General features: G+C 35.9%; 2 protein-coding genes across 4 annotated transcripts; both read left to right on the forward strand.

Moving 5' to 3' along the window:
* Window positions 1-628: 628 nt before the first annotated feature.
* Window positions 629-9,467, forward strand: LOC104247577 (sucrose nonfermenting 4-like protein). Of its 2 annotated transcripts, XM_009803633.2 has the most exons (13): window positions 635-1,381; window positions 1,495-1,579; window positions 2,873-3,055; window positions 3,646-3,780; window positions 3,868-3,927; window positions 4,391-4,480; window positions 5,678-5,812; window positions 6,694-6,838; window positions 6,910-7,083; window positions 7,320-7,383; window positions 7,484-7,553; window positions 8,726-8,840; window positions 8,989-9,467. In XM_009803633.2, exons 1-13 carry the CDS (start codon window positions 1,269-1,271, stop codon window positions 9,078-9,080), a joined length of 1,461 nt encoding a protein of 486 aa, XP_009801935.1. In that variant the 5' UTR covers window positions 635-1,268; the 3' UTR covers window positions 9,081-9,467. The 2 variants fall into 2 exon arrangements, with proteins under 2 accessions (XP_009801936.1, XP_009801935.1); XM_009803634.2 differs by lacking the exon at window positions 5,678-5,812 and having other exon boundaries at window positions 629-1,381.
* Window positions 9,468-13,232: 3,765 nt separating this feature from the next.
* Window positions 13,233-17,041, forward strand: LOC104247576 (nucleolar protein 58). Of its 2 annotated transcripts, XM_009803631.2 has the most exons (5): window positions 13,233-13,512; window positions 13,988-14,142; window positions 16,365-16,408; window positions 16,518-16,616; window positions 16,694-17,041. In XM_009803631.2, exons 1-5 carry the CDS (start codon window positions 13,418-13,420, stop codon window positions 16,751-16,753), a joined length of 453 nt encoding a protein of 150 aa, XP_009801933.1. In that variant the 5' UTR covers window positions 13,233-13,417; the 3' UTR covers window positions 16,754-17,041. The 2 variants fall into 2 exon arrangements, with proteins under 2 accessions (XP_009801933.1, XP_009801934.1); XM_009803632.2 differs by lacking the exon at window positions 16,365-16,408 and having other exon boundaries at window positions 13,988-14,159.
* Window positions 17,042-17,761: the final 720 nt, after the last annotated feature.

Raw genomic sequence — 17,761 nt, forward strand, 5'->3', positions numbered from 1 at the left:
TATTTCTGATTTTTCTTGTTTATTCTTTTTTAGCCCTTTCTAAAATTTCAAATCTGGATTTTTATTCCAGATCTGACAGCTTCCTCAGTGCTAGTTAATTACTTCAGCTAATAGCAACGTAGTAATAAATGGAGCCTGAAAATTACACACAATCTCATCTGGAAAAGGTAACGGAAAAGTTGAATCGCGGCCGGGAACTCACGCGCCGGCTAAGAGAAATGATAAAGAAACCAGAAGCACGCGCCGGAGATGGATCTGTAATATTGACCCAGATCCACTAATAACATTGAATAAGAAAAATAAAATTTAATTTAAAAAAAACTGCCCGGCTCGCCCGAACCCGCTTAGCCCGAACCCGTACGGGCCCTAAAAAACTCGAAATTTCCCAACCCGCCAGCAGCCCGTTTTTCCAGCCCGCTAACCAGCCCGTCTGCTAACCGAACAGGCTGGGGTTTTTACCGTTCAGCCCGTCCCAGCCCGTCCGATAAACACCCATGCTCCAAGGTCCAAATTAACCCAAGAAAAACACAAGAGCAACACTAGAAGTAATATTAGTGGAGTGTTCAGTTTTCAATTTGTCACTTTCGGGTCTGTACTTGCCCCGTTTCCGCTCCGTTTTCCTGCATCTCACAGTACTTCGTATTGTCGATTTTGTATTTTCTTTTTTTTCAATAGTGGAAAAAGAACATCTTCATTTTCAATTCAAGAAAAAGAATCGGGAAAAATCCTCTGAAGCAAAAACAAAAAAAAATTCTAGGATTAGGGTTTTCTCCTATCTCTCTCTATAATTCTTCATATCTCTGCATTTCCTTTTTTCTTTTTTCAAATAAAATTTTAACTCAATTCTCTATTTTCACATTTCTAGGGTTTTCATTTCCCCTGATCGACTTCCCTTTCGTCCCAAAGATCGAAGCTTTTTCACCATTTTATCGTTCAATGGTATTGGAAATTTTAAATTATAAATTTATTTGTTATTTCATCTATTAATTTGAGTATTTGCTTAAAATTCCTTTTGGTGTGTAAAGTTTTTAGCCTTTTCCTTTTCTTTACCTCTAGTGGGTATCTGTTATTTATTTCCATTTAATTTGGGTTTTGCTGGTTAGTATTATTAAAGTTTGAGACCTTTTTCGTGTCATGGGTCAACCATAATTATTGTGTTTTTTAATTTGTTTGTGCTGCATTCATCAGATTATATATAAATTTCAGCATTTTAGAATTTAGAGTAGTACAGTATCTGGGGTTGTGTTTTAATCTAATTTGGAGGGTCAATGTATCCTGCTGGTATGGATTATGCACGGGACAGTGGTACGGCTCTGATTCCTACACGTTTTGTGTGGCCTTATGGGGGAACAAGTGTTTGCTTGAGTGGCACATTTACTGGGTACTAACTTTAAGCTGGCAAAATTCATTTCATTACTGTTTCTTTTTTCTTTTTGTCTCTGTGTGTGCGCGCGCTCGGCTAACATCTTGTGTTTCTTACGGATAATTTTGAAGGTGGTCGCAATGGCCGATGACTCCTGTTGAAGGATGTCCAACTGTATTTCAGACTCTTTGCAGCATACCACCTGGTTACCACCAGGTTTGTTTTGTATTATGGATTAATATTATAAAGTTACGTTTTTTATAGAAGTGATTTGAGCGAATGATAGTACTATTAGTTTCAGTAGTTATATGCTTTGCTAGTGGATAGCAAACAATTGTGAATGTTATTCTTTTAATTAGTAATAGTAACTAGTTGGATAGCAGTAGGACTAGTTTTCACATATTTGTCGATTGTCGAAGGCTGTCATGCTGTCTATTGTGACAAATAATTTAGTTCTTGTAGATATCGACAGGTGACCTAACATCAATCTAGAGCAAATTAGAAAACACTTTCCCCGATTTTGGGATTTCTTAAGCCTTGCTGCTACTTGCCGAGACCATTAACCGCCTAGTCCAGTGTGTAAACTTGCTGATGAGCTACTTAGATGGTCATAAGATGTTTTATTTGACTTACTACAGCAAGTATGTGGGCCTGTCGTTGGATATTGGTTTTCATTGCTTGCTTTATTTAAGGATTGAAATTCATTTCTGGTGTGGAAACTCCTGCCATCTAGTTAGAATAGAGATGTAATGGAAGGAAGCATCTGAGTGGGGTGCTGGAGGGGGATGCTAGTAGGCCGTCTTTTTGGGAGTAAGTATGCCATTATATTCATCTAAACCAACGCCAAGGAGCAGGGTATCTAGATCATACATATTCATTAGGTTGCACCAAATTGCTGAAAGATACAAGCTTTTGTATGTAAGTCCATTTACTGCTGCGGCCTTACTTTAAAGATGATTCATTTCCTTCCACGTTGCCAAAAAGCAAGCTGCTATTGCTAACCAAGCACTCCTACGGTCCTTACTCATTTTCTTTCTAGACCAGCATAAAAGCATTTCCTTTGCTGGTGTGGGCATCATCCTTATTTTAGTCCGTATAAATTCAAAAACAGACACCTGAGCTGGCTGGCAGATGGTTAATTAGTTCTTCTAGACAACTGTAGTAGACAGAGAGTTCATACTCAGCTGTGACTGTTCAGTTTAAAGGCTTGCCAAAACTTTGGTTTCAGAATTAAGAAAAAACAAGAAAGAGCCTTTTATAAGTGTGAGGTCTTGCCAGCATTTTCCATGCACTTTCTCGTTCATGACGAGAGAAATATGGGACGGCCTTCGGAAGTCTTGCATCTTACCTGTGTCTCAGATCTGGGAGTCATTTTTATCTGTGTCATGATTTTGAGTTTTAATATCATTTGCCTTTTTTTTTTGTTGCTTCTTTTCCTCATTAGATTTAGCATTTCAGCTTCCTTACATGAACTGATAAAGGATTTCTGGTTACATACTTTACTTGCAGTACAAGTTCATTGTTGATGGTGAATGGCGACATGATGAGAACCAACCTTTTGTGACTGGAAGCTATGGAACAGTTAATACTGTCCTCTTGGCTAGGGAATCGGACTACGTTCCAGCGGTACTAACTCCACGAATACCTCCTAGTTCTAGCATGGATGTGGATAGTCAGGCTTTTCAGCGCTTGGTAAGAGAATGCTGTACTCGTGCAAATTGCTGAACATTGCAAGTTGTTCATGAATGCTTAGGATATTGAGACTTTCTTAGTGTATCTATTATCATTTTAATGAATTTCTCCATCACATTGTATGCACTATTCTGTACCTGGAGCTGAGGATTTATGCTTTTGTATGTATATATTCTTTTGGTGCATCAGCCGTCACTCGTCATCAATAGTTAACTTCTATATGTCCAGTTTTTTGAAGAGGTCAGACATGAAGCCTCCATATTAACTGCATAGTTTATGTTTATTCTTTGCTGAACCAGCTCATTTGTGGTATGAGGGTGTCACTTCTTTTCTAGCCCCTTGTTTTCTGAGGCGCGATGACTTGATGACATTTTTAAGAACCTCTGAATCTATTTGTGAGACACCAGTCACTTTGGTCCACTAATTAAATGCTAAAAGAAGTGATCTTGAAGCACCCTGGTGTTCAACCATTATTGCCTATGTGACTTCTTTACTCCCTTCTTAACATATTCTCTTATATCCTCTAGAGGGGGAGCTAGTGACTCTGCCTTTTGACTTGTTAAAAATCTTTTTGCTTATATCTGTTGTAGGTAAGAGTGTCAGATGATGCTTTGCCAGATGATGCTTCCAGGATATCACAGACAGATTTAGATATTTCCCGTCACCGTATATCTGCAGTCCTATCAACACATACAGCTTATGAGCTGCTTCCAGGGTCAAGCAAGGTTTGATATATTTATCCTATATTTTGTCTAGGTGATGTGATGGGTATGAGTGTTTTGTTGCCTTTCCTGATTAGGGCTATTTTTCAGGTCATTGCTTTGGATGTTGACTTACCCGTAAAGCAAGCATTTCATATTCTTCATGAGCAGGTATATCTTCTATCGCGCTAGATGTCCTGTTTGTATCCTCATACGTATGGTACTTTCAGACTTTGTTACATTTGAGAACTGTTCTTCCATTGGGTCCAGCCTTGAAGCCTCATTTCCATTTAAAAGAGAAAAGTCAGGATGGTCATTGAACAGAAGTTTGTGGATGTCAGAACAGATTCTCTTATAGAATCATATTTTGTAATTTGTGATTTCTCATGCATTATTGTATGAGCCTTGTTCATTTACTAGAATTGGGAATAGAATGACTTGTTAGTTAATACTTCTGCTTCCTCTGCAGATACACTCAGTTTATTAGATAAGATTGCGCAATGCCCTATGCACTAAAAATAAAAATAAAAATAAAAAGATTAGGCTTTGCCGTCTCCATTATGCTGTTTATACTTCTAGATATTCTCTTCCTGAAAATCTTGTAAGATCTGTTTCTGAGCCGTATTATTTTCAGGGTATTCCTATGGCTCCTTTATGGGATTTCAGCAGGGCACAATTTGTTGGAGTCCTTAGCGCTTTGGATTTTATTTTAATCATGAGAGAGGTACACAGAGCTCTTTGCAAGTTTTAGTTATGTCTTATTTTTTTTGGGGACAACCATGGTGTCCAGGCACCTTGCACGCACCTCGACTAAAGTTTTGGTTATGTCTTTTAACTGGCAAATTCCTTTTAGCACTAATATGCTGCTATCAGTATTTGTATTTCTTCCAACATCTTGTACGACTTCTAATTGTTATGAATTTATTAATGCTGGTCCATTTTTTTGGGCTTACAATGTGGTCTGGCTTGTTCCCTTTGTGGTGCTATACTTTTGTTACTGCTTTGGAGGTGCCCTTGCACCTGTCTTATCTATAGACATACTGAAGGCGAAGTATGTGTAAAGTGACATTTGAAGGTAGCCCTCTGGTTTGCTTTTGTGCTTGCTTCCTATCATAACATGATCCATTATGCATTTTGGATATACCAATGCTTTTATTATATATATGTATGTTTGAGCAGCTTTGGCTTTGTCTCCCATCTATATTGTTTCAAAACTGTACAGAAATATTATTTCACTTTCTTTAAGCTGAAAAACCTGCACGTAGGAACTTGACCACCTCCAAGCTAAGAAAGGTGGAAATTTTTAAAAAAGAAATAGATGATACCAAAAGTTTTATATGATAAGTAGGCAAGTGCTGTAATTATGCCATTTTGGTAATCTAGTCAAATTACTTAACACTTGATTTAGTATCTTTGTACCTATGCTGTTATTACTTGAGAGTTCTATGTTGAAAGTTTCCCTTGTTGACATAATATGCCTTTACATTCCATCAAAATGTGGGTTTATGGGGTGGGATCTAGCTAAATTTATGTATTTTTTGTTTTCCCTAACGGCTGAGGTCTTATGATCATGCTTCATTTCAAAATCAACGATCAGTTAGTTGAAATCAGCTGGCAGGTTTATGGGGGCATTCGTTTTGTCTTCTGGCTGATTGCCATTTTTATGGTTAATCTTTTATGACACCATGCCATGATACATTTAGTGCTAACTTGCTACTTGAAGTTGTAGAATTTCTTGTAATTTTGCCATTTTAGTTATAGTTTCATAATGTTGTTAATAGTGCATCCTTCATGCAACACATATTGTGAGAATCTAGGGTGCATTTGCCCTAATTAGTATGTTTCTGAGAAAAGACATTCGGATGTTTTACTCTTTGCTCTCGTAAGTGATGGATTTAAAAACAAACGTGGCCTATTGCAGCTTGGGAATCATGGTTCCAATCTGACGGAGGAAGAGCTTGAGACACATACTATATCTGCATGGAAAGAGGCAAAATCTTACTTAAGCAGACACGCCAATGAGCATGGTAAATCAGTTCCCCGACGACTTGTCTGGGTGAGTTGATTTGGCCTGCTTGAAATGTCAGTGTGCATAGCCCAGATTTGACCTTATCCTTTCGCCTTGCAATTGTGATGGATATTTTTGGTTATTGTTAAACACTTAAAATCCCCATTTACGTTCTCGAGCACTTTGCTGTAGTATTGCCATCCATATCTGTAACTTACAGATTTTGGTTGAAGAAAATCTTCAAGCATTTAAATCATGCTTATTTGTAATAGATAGGATAAAATTGAGGGGGGATAGCCTGGAGAATAAGATCCTGCTCTTTTATGGTTCTCTAAGAGTAGATAATAAGACTAATATAGTTTATATCGACTTGTTATTGTATCCTATACCTTGGAATCAATCATGAGTTTGATGATTGAAAATGAAAATGATGAAGGCCTACTAAGATCATCGCAATTTTGCTGCTATGAATTGCACACTTTTTCTATTTTGTAGGAGAGAATAGCATTCCCTGTTCCCATCTAGTCATTGCTGATGCGCTGTATTAATGTGAGATCAGTTGATTAAATTTGTTTAGTTGCATCTGGCTATTATGGCACTTTTCGTGCTAAAGATCCCGTACTTTTTTCTTTTACTTCTGTTATCTGTTTTTGATAAGGTTGGTTAAATTTATTGAAAGAAGTACCAAGGAGGTACAGAAAAGTACAACAAAGAGAATCTGGGATAGCTCTTACAATAATCAGCTCAGCGTATCCAAGACCTCCAAATACTGAAATAAGTTTTCAGCTACACTTTCCTTACACCAAAAGTATAAAACATTGTTAGTCTTATGTCCTGATTCATGAATCACAGACTCCTGTTGTGTATTTAGGACCTATTGTTTGTCATTTACTTCTTTTACATGGCTTGATTTTCACTATGCAATGCAGGCAGGGCCAGATGACAACTTGAAGAATGTAGCATTGGAAATTTTGCAAAATGGGGTGGCTACAATACCTATAATTCATTCACCAGCTCAGGATGGATCATATCCTCAGCTATTATATCTTGCTTCTCTTTCTGAGATACTAAAACGTGAGTTTTAAATTTTTCTTGGGTGTTCACTGACTCTTGGTATCGTGGCTCACAACTTTGTTAATTTTCAGATATTTGCAGGTATTTCAAGCATTCTCCAGAATCTTTACCAATTCTTCAGTTGCCAATTGGGTCAATTCCTTTGGGCACATGGGTTCCAAAAATTGGAGAGCCAAATCGACAACCACTGGCAATGTTGAGGCCTACTGCCTCTCTAAATGCAGCATTGGATTTGTTAGTGCAAGGTTAATCTTTTCTCAGTCTTTTGGCTAAGATCATGTATAATTACTTGCCCGCTAAAAAGTTTACTTCACACTCCTTTTCAAAAAAAAAGTTTATTTCACACTGTTATTGCTGAAGAATGTGCATTCTCAATTTTTGGAATCTTAATGGTTTCTGTCTCATGGTGATAAGTTTTGGCTAGTGATTCAATACGCTGTCTGATCTCAGTCTCTTATGTATGTTTTTGTTCCCTTTGCAGCTCAAGTTAGTGCAATTCCCATTGTTGATGATAATGACTCCCTATTGGATATATATTCCCGAAGGTTTATAAATGAATAGTTGTTTTGCCATACTTCACACTGGTAGATTTTGTAGTGTATGTAGACTTTCATTGGGTTAATTTGCTGAATCTATGGTTGGCAGTGATATTACAGCTTTGGCCAAGGACAAGATTTATACACACATAAGTCTTGAGGAAATGAGTATTCATCAGGTAGTGCCTTGAGCTCATGCAGTATTGATGTGTGTTTACATTTAAGTATATTTCTAGCTTCAATGGGTGTAGTTCAGTGGTATGACTGCTGTGCCTGGGCTTTTATTCCCTTGCTCTCACCTGCGGCTGAGCATTCCCTTTCCAGAAAGGTAGAATTTTAGTTTCCTCGAACAATTCTCAATGCAACTATGCCTCAGTCTCCAACTAGTTGGGTTGGCTGTATGAGGTTCTCTGTATCCTAAAATATTCACCGTGATTTGACTATTTATGCTGGCTGTTAACCTTCCACGGCCCTCCTCCTGAGATCGGCTTTGCTTTTCACGTAGGCATTGTTACTCTTCTCTCATTAAAAGATTCGCAAAAAAACTAGAAAATCAGCACATGTATCTTGCATATTTGCTTGGATGGGACAACAACTATATTTTGTGGATAAAAGGACAGCCCGGTGCACTAGGCATCCCGCGTTCTTCACGCAGTGTACTGGTAAGGGCCGCATCCCAAAGGGTGTGATGTAGACAATCTACCCTAATGCAAGCATTAGTGGCTGCTTCCGCGGTTCGAACCCGTCACCACAGTGAGACAACTTTACCATTGTTCCAAGACTCACTTTCAACAACTATATTTTGGGGATAGTTTTATGAAACTCGATCAAAGTTGGATGCCAGCGGTAATGAACTTTCTTGCCAGAATATATGTTATGCATTTGGCTAACAGAATAGTTGCTCGAGAGTCTTTAAACTTGCGGACATTTTAGCTAACAGGAAAAGAAGAAGAAGGGGGGGGGGTAACGGGGAGGTGTTGGTCAGAGTTTAGGTGGTCTATGCTGCTATAAGCTGTTAACAACGCCGAACAGCTGGAATATTTTTCTTGGTGGAAATTCCTGTGTTTTCTTTTTTAAATCTATGGCAAGTTTATAATTTTTTACCCATTCATTCAAAAATATATACAGTACAGAAATCAATTCATCGTCAACTCTATAGTCGTCGTTCATGTTTTGGCTCAAGGAAAAACATCTCTAAGTAGTTTGTTTTGGTTAGATACAGGAACAATGCTGAGTTTATAATTTGCAGCTTATGTATGTAAACATACTTTTAGGTGCAGAGCTACATTGGTATATATACTCGAGATGTGTTTTCTGTTAATCTCCCTTTCATCTGTATATGTTTTTGCAGGCATTGCAGCTTGCAGAGGAACCATATGCATCGTATGGGTCGAGCAGTCAAAAATGTCACATGTGTTTACGTTCTGATCCATTGCATGAAGTGATGGAAAGATTGTCCAGACCTGGTTAAGCCTTTGTCCTCTTTTTTACTATGATACTATTGACTACAACACTCTTTTAAATCTCTTATCTGTTTAATCGTAGTATTAAATCTTCTTTGGCCTGTGATCTTTTCATGTGTTATAGTAGTAACTTGTTGCATATTGCTTGCAGGGGTCAGGCGACTTGTTGTTGTGGAAGCGGGAAGCAAACGTGTAGAAGGTATCATATCACTCAGTGACATTTTCAAGTTCTTGCTTGGCTAGCTGAAGCAAATAATTGACGGCAGACGCAATTTTGATGACGGTTGCCTTTATCAGTATTACTCATAGCTCATGGTGCTCCCCATTTTTTATGGGGATTCGATCCCGATTCTTTCGTGTATACAATTGATTGGCCTCAAAGTATAATGGCCTGGTCTTTTAGGATGTTAGGCTAAAAGAATGAGGCATGTAAATTTTCACAATTGTTTCCCTCCTTTCACAGTTACTAAAGGATTAAGATCAGCTGGCCATATTTTCCTTAATAAGTATTATTAGGCAGGTTATGTTGCCATTATATCTGTTGCAAACTGATAAGTACAGTAAAATCACAGTACCTGTTAATAGTTTATCATGCAGTTACTATGGAAAAATGATTTTTTTTTTTGGTTATTTGTTTAAGTACCACGAATTTGTGATTCGCAATGTGTTAATGAATTTTAAATTTGGTATTGGCCTTCCCACCATTATCTAGGTGAAAATAGCACGGGCTAGTCATTTTTCGGATTGGTAATTGAAAAATAGCTAGCGTTTGCAAATTCATTGAAAATAGCCACTAGTTTGCTGTAACACGGAAAGTTCCAGCATAATATACTTGAGATTGGTGCACCTGTGTATCAACTTCCAGCATATTATGCTGGAAGTTCAGTATATTATATTGGAACTCCAGTTTATTATATTGGAACTTCAGTATATTATGTTGGAATATTTTTCGAATTTTGAACAATGTTTTCGTTTAGATTTATTTTTACATGAAAAGTGGCTAAATTTCGATTACTTTTGAAACTATGACTATTTTTCAATTACCACTTGTAAATCTGGCTACTTTTGAATTTCGGATCTCCTTATATAATAGGCAGGTAAGCTCGAGGTTCATTTATGTTCAAAACTTGAAACAGATATGAGATCCAATGCCACTCGACTCAAAAGAGGAGCTGTTATAGGCAAAATACATTGACAACTCCTTAAACATGGAACTATTTTTCATTAACAGACATGAATTGTAGTTGTGGACTATTGGACACCCAAGCAAGCATCGAGATATGAAGCCAAACAAACAAATAAGTTATGTGATTTTCTGGCTACTTTTTATACAATGATAATATTGGTGTTAACAAATAAAATAAGCTGGTTGTAGGAATTACTAATTTTGTTTGTTCCAACATTCAACTTGTCAATATCAAAGGGGACTTCTTGAGAATCATTCTGTATTCAAGCAGTTATTATCATCAAGGATCCCAACTTCTGGGTTCTCTTTTGTGATTTGTACTCTATCCTATTCTTTTCAATGAATTAATTTGCACCATAATTACTTTATTTCCTTGCTAATTAAATCACTCTTTTTCCATGAGAGTAAAATATGGAAAACTGCACTTTATTCTCTTTTATTTGCGGCTAATATTTGACATAATCCAAACAATGTCTAACGTATTATTACATATAACTTGAGTTCTCAATTCATTTCGTTGCTCACTCTAACCTTAGGAGAAGTCCAAAAATCTTATTCCAATTCGTTTATATGAACATCCTATTCTCTCTTAGCCTATTAGTACAAATTGAGATTTAAACACATATTAATCAAACAAATTAATTCCTGCTGAAATCATTCTTTATTTCTAATTTCACGTCAAGTAGGAGAATTTGGATGAAATGAAGCTCCACCAACCAACATGAGTGTAGGCATGGGTAACTTTAGGGGGTCTAGTATATAATCAACTTGTCTATTTATTTATAATTTTAGAAAAGAGAAAGATTAAAATATATGGAAAGACATTCTTAGTCTAAGAAGAGGACAAAAAGGTAAAGCAGGCAGCATATGATTCAAGGAAGAAAGAAAATATTCAATGAAGTTTCTTTATAATATTAGCATTAGGTGCAAACATACATATTGAAGCAAAACGTGAAAATTTACTTTGTTTGGACAAAAAAGTGGTAAACATGTGCTATGTTATTTCACACACACACACACACAAAAAGCCTTGGCGAACGGCGTTTAGCCTGATACGTTAGGCAACGGTTATATAGCGCATGGTAGGGGTGTACAAAGGAAACCGACAAACCGTACCAACCCGATAATCTGAGTCAAACCGAAAAAAAACCCGATTATATATTATTTTCTTGGAAAATACTTTATTTAGTTGTATCTTACTAGGACTAAAGAAATATTTTGAGCATAATTTATATGTTTTGTTCTACGCCCCGAAAAAATACGAATAACCCGAAAACCCAAGAAAACCCGAGAAAAACCGAGAGTGAAAAACCCGAGTTATATTGGTGTGGTTTGATCTTTAGATTTAATAATCCGACACAATTAGTTTGGTTTGATAATTATAAAATCCGAACCAACCCGACCTATGTACACCCCTAGCGCATGGTATGCTACTTTAGTGGGCGTTTGGACATAAGAATTATAAAATTTCAAAATAAGGGGATTTTTTTTTTCAAGTGAAAATGATATTTAAAATTTAGAGTTGTGTTTGGACATGAACATAATTTTGGGTTGCTTTTCAAGTTTTGTGAGTGATTTGAGTGAAAATTTTGAAAAATGGCTTTTTGGAGTTTTTCAAATTTTCGAAAATTTCAAAATGCATCTTCAAGTAAAAATTGAAAATTGTATGAACAAACGCTGATTTCGAAAAAAGTGAATTATTTTTGGAAAAAGGAAAAAATTTCTTATGTCGAAATGGGCTCTTAGTTTTTATCAATTTTTTTTCGTATTATTCTTGTTCTTTTGGAAAATTTTCACTCTACTTTGATTTCGGACTCCTATTCACGCCCGCTAGTTACATATAAAAGCATACAAATGTTATTCTTGGTCCAGTTGAGTTCTGCTTTAAGGGATCGTTTGGTAGGAGGTATTAAAAAAATAATGTAAGTATTTGTTTTGTGTATAACTAATTTCTTCTTTGATATATTTTCTTAATTTATATGTATTAATTATATATCCTAATTGGTATTATCCTATGTATAACTAATACACAACAAATCATGGTATTAGCAATGCAAGAGATTTTAATACTTGCATAAACATGGTTAAAGACATAATTGCCCCTCAAATCCGTCAAAGTGTACAAACTTAAAAAATGTATAGGGTATTTTTATAAACAATTAATTTTTTTTAAAAATTATGCAATACTTTAATACGACAAACCAAATAGTGGATAAGAACTAATCTCAATGTAACTAATGTCAGCATTATTAATACCAATATTGATAATATATTCTATTCAGCACTATTCTTATACCTCCTACCAAACGACCCCTAAGAATGGAAGAGGGAGTTAGGGGTGCTCATGGTTCGGTTTGGATCCGTTTTTCCCTAAAAAGAAACCAAACCAAGTAAGTTGGTTTTTCAAATATTAGAACCAAACCAAACCACTTAAGTCGGTTTTTTCTTGATTCAGTTTATGTCGGGTTTTATCGGTTTTTCGGTTTTTTCTTAAATATAAGACATACATTACCAAACACATATTTCGGAGACCACATTTCAACGTAACACTATCAAATCAATTGCCCTTTGAGAAATCTATTATTTACCAAGATATATTGATGATAATTGAATCAAAATTAAATAGTGATGAATAATTTAAGGACTCGATTAAAAATATATTATTTTAACAAGAAATGGATTCTTACACTTAACAAAAGAAACTATCAATCAAACTAGAATGTAAAGGTAAAGAACTATACTAAAAGTGCAAACTATTAACATTTACCATTAAATTTTTGAAACTTTGTAGAGAAATATACATATATATAGGTTTAATAATAAATCTGAAATAGCTACTCCTATAGTCGGTTTGGTTCGGTTTTTTTCTGATTAAAACCAAAACCAAACTAAATTTGATCGGTTTTTAAAATTCAAAACCAAAACCAAACCAAACCAAACCAAAAAGTATAAGTTTTTTTGGTCGATTTGGTTTGGTTTTCGGTTTGGTTCGATTTTTCGGATTTTTATGAACACCCCTGGAGGGAGTGATGAGCGGTGCGTTAGAGGATGGGCAAAAGTTGCATTAATTTTTTTCTATGGTTATGTTTTAAAGAACAACATTAAGAGTGGTTATTGCTGCAAATCTCCCCTTTTAATTATAATTATCTTGTATAATTATTAGGCGGATAGAAAAATAGCCTAAATAGCCGCTGTGTATAAAATTGTATATCAATGTCCCAAATAAGTGGCTATTTTGTGTAAAGATCCCGGAGCACCAAAACGACATCGTATATAGGCAGAACTGGTGTCCTTTTTGCTGGGGGAAGAAAGAGAGTTACGTCGCCGGCGTTGTGCCCTACTTGCCTGCTAAGAAATTCTGCTCCGGCGAAGTTGGAGAGAAGAATATAGAGAGATGGAACAACTGACTGAAGAAGAGAAAAAGGCACTTCGCGGAAGCAAATTCGCACCGCTCCCTTCTGCTCCATCTTCTTCTCGTTCTCAACCCAGGTATAATAAAGCGAAAAAATTAATTTTTTAAAAAAGGCCCGAATCCCCAATACGCCAAAACGCTAATATCTCTGTATGAATAATGATTACTGACTATATTGTTATATATGATATTCAGGAATTAAGCAGTTGACCCCAACAATTTTGCGATTGAGGCATATAGTAGATGTATATAGATATGGTTGTAGAGAGGAACAAATATAGGCTACAGGGGAATCCAGAATTTGAACTTCATGAGTTCTGCATGTCACTTGACCCACTGATCATTTGAGTTATTGGGTTCTAAATTTGATATGTATACATATTTAGCATATTTGGTGACACATATATATGAATCTTGCCAAAGTTACTTATTTTTTTTTTTTGAAAAAGATACTTATGTAGACATCCGCCTTTATATGGATGATTAATATATAGCCAGTGAGTGAGGAGGAGTTGATTGATTGATTAATTGATACGGATGTGGTGGTCGTAGGCTGGCTCATCCAGGAGGACCAATGAAGACTAACAAGGCAGCAGCTTTAGCCAAATTCCTTGAGAGGAAATTGCAAGACCCCAATGGCTTGGCCTCTCTTGACCCCCGTCTCATTGAAGTCGCCGTCAAAAATGCTAAACACACTGTTCAATCCAGTACTACTTATTTACTAGTACTACTACTTGTTTTAACCCAGTACACTGTTTAATTTCAGATATTCTGCTGGTTTCTCATATTTCTCTAGCTGTGCTAGTGAATCTTGAATCCGAGTTTTTACATGATTTATTGTGATTTAAATTATGCGCTATGAAATCCGGGAGTTCTATTTACTTTCTCTTTTTTCATTCTATCATCACTTGTCATACCCTTTTGTTCTGGTTTCTTTACCACTTCAATTGTGCTACATAATCTTGAATATCCTTTGAGTTTTACATGATTTCTTAAAATTAAATTATGCACTATGACTGTCCAGTAATGATATATACTTCAACTCTTTTTATTCAATCATCATCACTTTGCACTCCTGTTTGATCGCTTAAACTTTTGGTGGTTTGCTTGTATATTTAACTGTGCCACAAAATCTTGAATTGCTTTTTGATAACAAAGTTTTACATGATTTTAAAGATCAAATGATGCACTATGAGAAGGGAAGAAATGGCGCAACAGTAAAAGTTGTCGTCGTGTGACCATTAGGTCAAGGGTTCATGCCGCAGAAATAAACTCTTGCAGAAATGCAAGTTAAGGCTGCGTATGTTAGACCCTATGTGGTCCAGTCCTTCCCCGGACCCCGCAGATAGCGTGAGTTTAATGCACCGGGCTGCCCTTTAAATGATGCACAACGACAATCAGTACACTGCTCTTTTTTTTGTTCAATCATCACTGCTGCTCCCTTTCGCTCTTTAACTTGATATTTTCTGCTAGTTTCTTAATCACATTAATCGTGCCACACTTGAATACCCTTTTGTGTTTTACATGATCTCCACATATTAAGTTATGCACAATGACACGTGGATCCAAGTATGGGTTAATGTGTTTTTTCCCACTACTGCTATATGCTACTACCATTTTCCGGCCCACCATTTCTTGCTCCCATTTGAACGCTTAAAATTTTTTGTGGGTTTCTTTATCAGTTCAACTGTGCTACAGAATCTTGAATACCCTTTTGAGTTTTACATGATTCTTTTAAGATTGAAATATGCATTACTTTAAGTGAATTGCTGATTGCATCGCGTATCTCCTTCTGCAGTAAATAATTCAGTTTTAGGTAGCTGGACAATATAGTGGCTCAACTTTGAGAAAGTAGATTCTGTATATATAACTGGATCTTTTAGTTCTGTTGCGCGTAGTCTAGCTATGTTTTCTGTCTCCTTAATGCATGCAGTATTTCGGCTGACTAAGTTCCCAAGTTGGCTTGCAAAATGATGCCGTAAACTCCTTTGGGCATTTGATGTCCTTATTTTACTAATAAACAAATCTTTGGTGAGAAAAAAAAACTTGAAATAGAAAGCAGGGCAACTAATTTAATGCTGATAAATTAGCATTTGATTTATCTTACTTTGGGGTTGTGTCCCATCGTTTTTTGGGATTCAGTTTGAAGCTGTGGTACAGTATATACTTTCTTTCTGCTAGTCACTAAGTCCCATTTATTTTCCAAAAGCTGACATAAACTTCAAACTTAGTACTCTCCCAAAATAATAAACATGTGATTTCACAGCTTTGATTAGTTTGTGGAAAACTTTGTGATCGTAACGGGTGCTTTTTGTTAAATGGGTTACTTGATCTAATTGAAGAAACATTGGAAGCCAAAGTTAGTAAAAAAAGCATTTGAATTCAATTTTTCCCCCCAGATGACAGTCTTTTGTGCAAATACACCATTTTAGTCTCTTTCTGGTTGAATAGTACCGGACCTCCTTTAGAAGGAGTCCAATAGACATACAGTTCTAAGGATTTTTATTTTGAATCCCTATAAAATTGTAACTTAGATTTGAAATTTATCTCAACTCCGAACTTAACAAAATAATATTTGGATACTGAAAACCAACATTAAAGCCACATGCAGCCAGTCAAAGTAGATTATACATGTTACATGTTGCTCTGTATTTCAACCGAATTTTTCTGGTCAAAAGTTTTGTTACTTGATTAGGCTTTTCAAACTGAAGATCGTTTTGACGTTTAGTGCTTGAATCTAACCAATAAATAATACGAATATGATTTTAGTTTGTAATGCTATATGAAGTTGCTCATTGCCTGTCATTAAATGAGGTGATAGTATTCATCTTACAGAAGTGCCCTTCATTTGCATGCCTTTTTAGCTGGTCTAAAATTTGGATATTGCGATAGAGCATAATTACTCTCTTACAATTTGGAAATGGAACAGGTGGGACATCAAGTACAGGAAGAACTGTTCATCAAGTACATCAAGTACAGGACATCACAATTTTACACGATTTGTGATTTCTATTAAGATCTTTCGCATGTCAAAGATCTATTAAGTATTCAAGCCTGACTAAGTTGGCACAATCTTTTTCAGGGATCTGCTGAAGAAGAAGAAGATATAAAAATATCCATCTCAAAGAAAAGTAAGAAAAACAAGAAGAGGAAGAAGTTGAAGAAGGAGAAACAGCACAAGGTATTCTATCAGTATACACATCTTCTATCGTTTATCTTTTGCCTTCCATGTTAGTCCTGAATGTGGTTTTTGGCCAGAAACTAGAGGAGTTTTCAAATGGAAAGGCGAAAAAACCTAAAAAGCAGCTGAAACTATGATCTACATGGGCTTTCAAACTTTGATGTTGTTAGATTATTGGAGCTTTAAATAGATAGATGGCATGATAAGAGCCAGTAACTTCCTACTACTTTGAGATTTTACAGTTTCAGATGCTAACTGCACATTCCATCGTCAATCTTGGTCTTCTCAAATTGAGTTAGTATTCTTTGCTTTGCCAGCTGTGCAATTATTTCATTTTTGTATCATTTTACTGTGTGCTCTGAGATCTTGGAGAGAGTCAGAAGCTTCAATAACATTCATAGTTGGAAGGAAATATTTCTTGATGAGATTGTTCAAGGTTGGCAGGTGGTAGTTTAACCTGCAGTACTCTAGTGAAATAGAGAATCTGCAGTAAGCCTATAAGATAAATCGGAAAAGATGCAAATTTTAAAGGTTAGCCAACACAATCTAGAATAATTATACAAGAAAATTGAAAAAATAGCAAATTTTAAACGTTGGCCAACACATTCTCCTATATGTTATCTGCATATGAAAATATCCTCCTTTGCAATATGATGCAAAAAAGAAGAAAGAGTCTGCAATAACCATAATCGAAAAAGATACTTCCTCTGCTTCATCTTATGTGACTCTTTATTTATTTTTTTTTTTTTTTTTGTATCTGTTGATTTAACCACCACATAAATCTCATGACTTGTTTAAGAACATAAGTTATACTAACAGTCCCTTTTTCCCCTTAAACTCTGTGCTGAATAACTATCATGTGTTACTAAAAAAATTCTCCCATTAACCAACTCGGTCCATGTACAGCCTACGACTATGTTTGCGGTTAAAAAAGGGCGAATAATGCAAAGGATAGACTGCTCGACAAGTTGGCCATGTTACACTTCAAAAGTAAAATATCGATCAATGCCTTAAACTTTCAATCTGCTGAATAACAATTAAGTGGACAGAGATCTATAAAGAACCGTTCCGTTAATTTTTCATGATCGCGGCTTAAGAATTCATCAGAGTTGCTTATTCATACTTGGAAAAATAAATGTAGGCTT

Source organism: Nicotiana sylvestris, chromosome 1 (genome assembly GCF_000393655.2).
Source record: "Nicotiana sylvestris chromosome 1, ASM39365v2, whole genome shotgun sequence".
Classification (NCBI taxonomy): domain Eukaryota; kingdom Viridiplantae; phylum Streptophyta; class Magnoliopsida; order Solanales; family Solanaceae; genus Nicotiana; species Nicotiana sylvestris.

Excerpts from the sequence above, each read along its gene's own strand:
- LOC104247577 (XM_009803633.2), top strand. The coding sequence starts at position 1,269 with ATGTATCCTGCTGGTATGGATTATGCACGGGACAGTGGTACGGCTCTG. Across the intron at positions 6,839-6,909 it reads TCTTTCTGAGATACTAAAAC|ATATTTGCAGGTATTTCAAG; the intron begins GTGAGTTTTAAA and ends GTTAATTTTCAG. Across the intron at positions 7,554-8,725 it reads AGGAAATGAGTATTCATCAG|GCATTGCAGCTTGCAGAGGA; the intron begins GTAGTGCCTTGA and ends ATGTTTTTGCAG.
- LOC104247576 (XM_009803631.2), top strand. The coding sequence starts at position 13,418 with ATGGAACAACTGACTGAAGAAGAGAAAAAGGCACTTCGCGGAAGCAAA. Across the intron at positions 13,513-13,987 it reads TCTTCTCGTTCTCAACCCAG|GCTGGCTCATCCAGGAGGAC; the intron begins GTATAATAAAGC and ends TGGTGGTCGTAG. Across the intron at positions 14,143-16,364 it reads TAAACACACTGTTCAATCCA|GTGGGACATCAAGTACAGGA; the intron begins GTACTACTTATT and ends GAAATGGAACAG.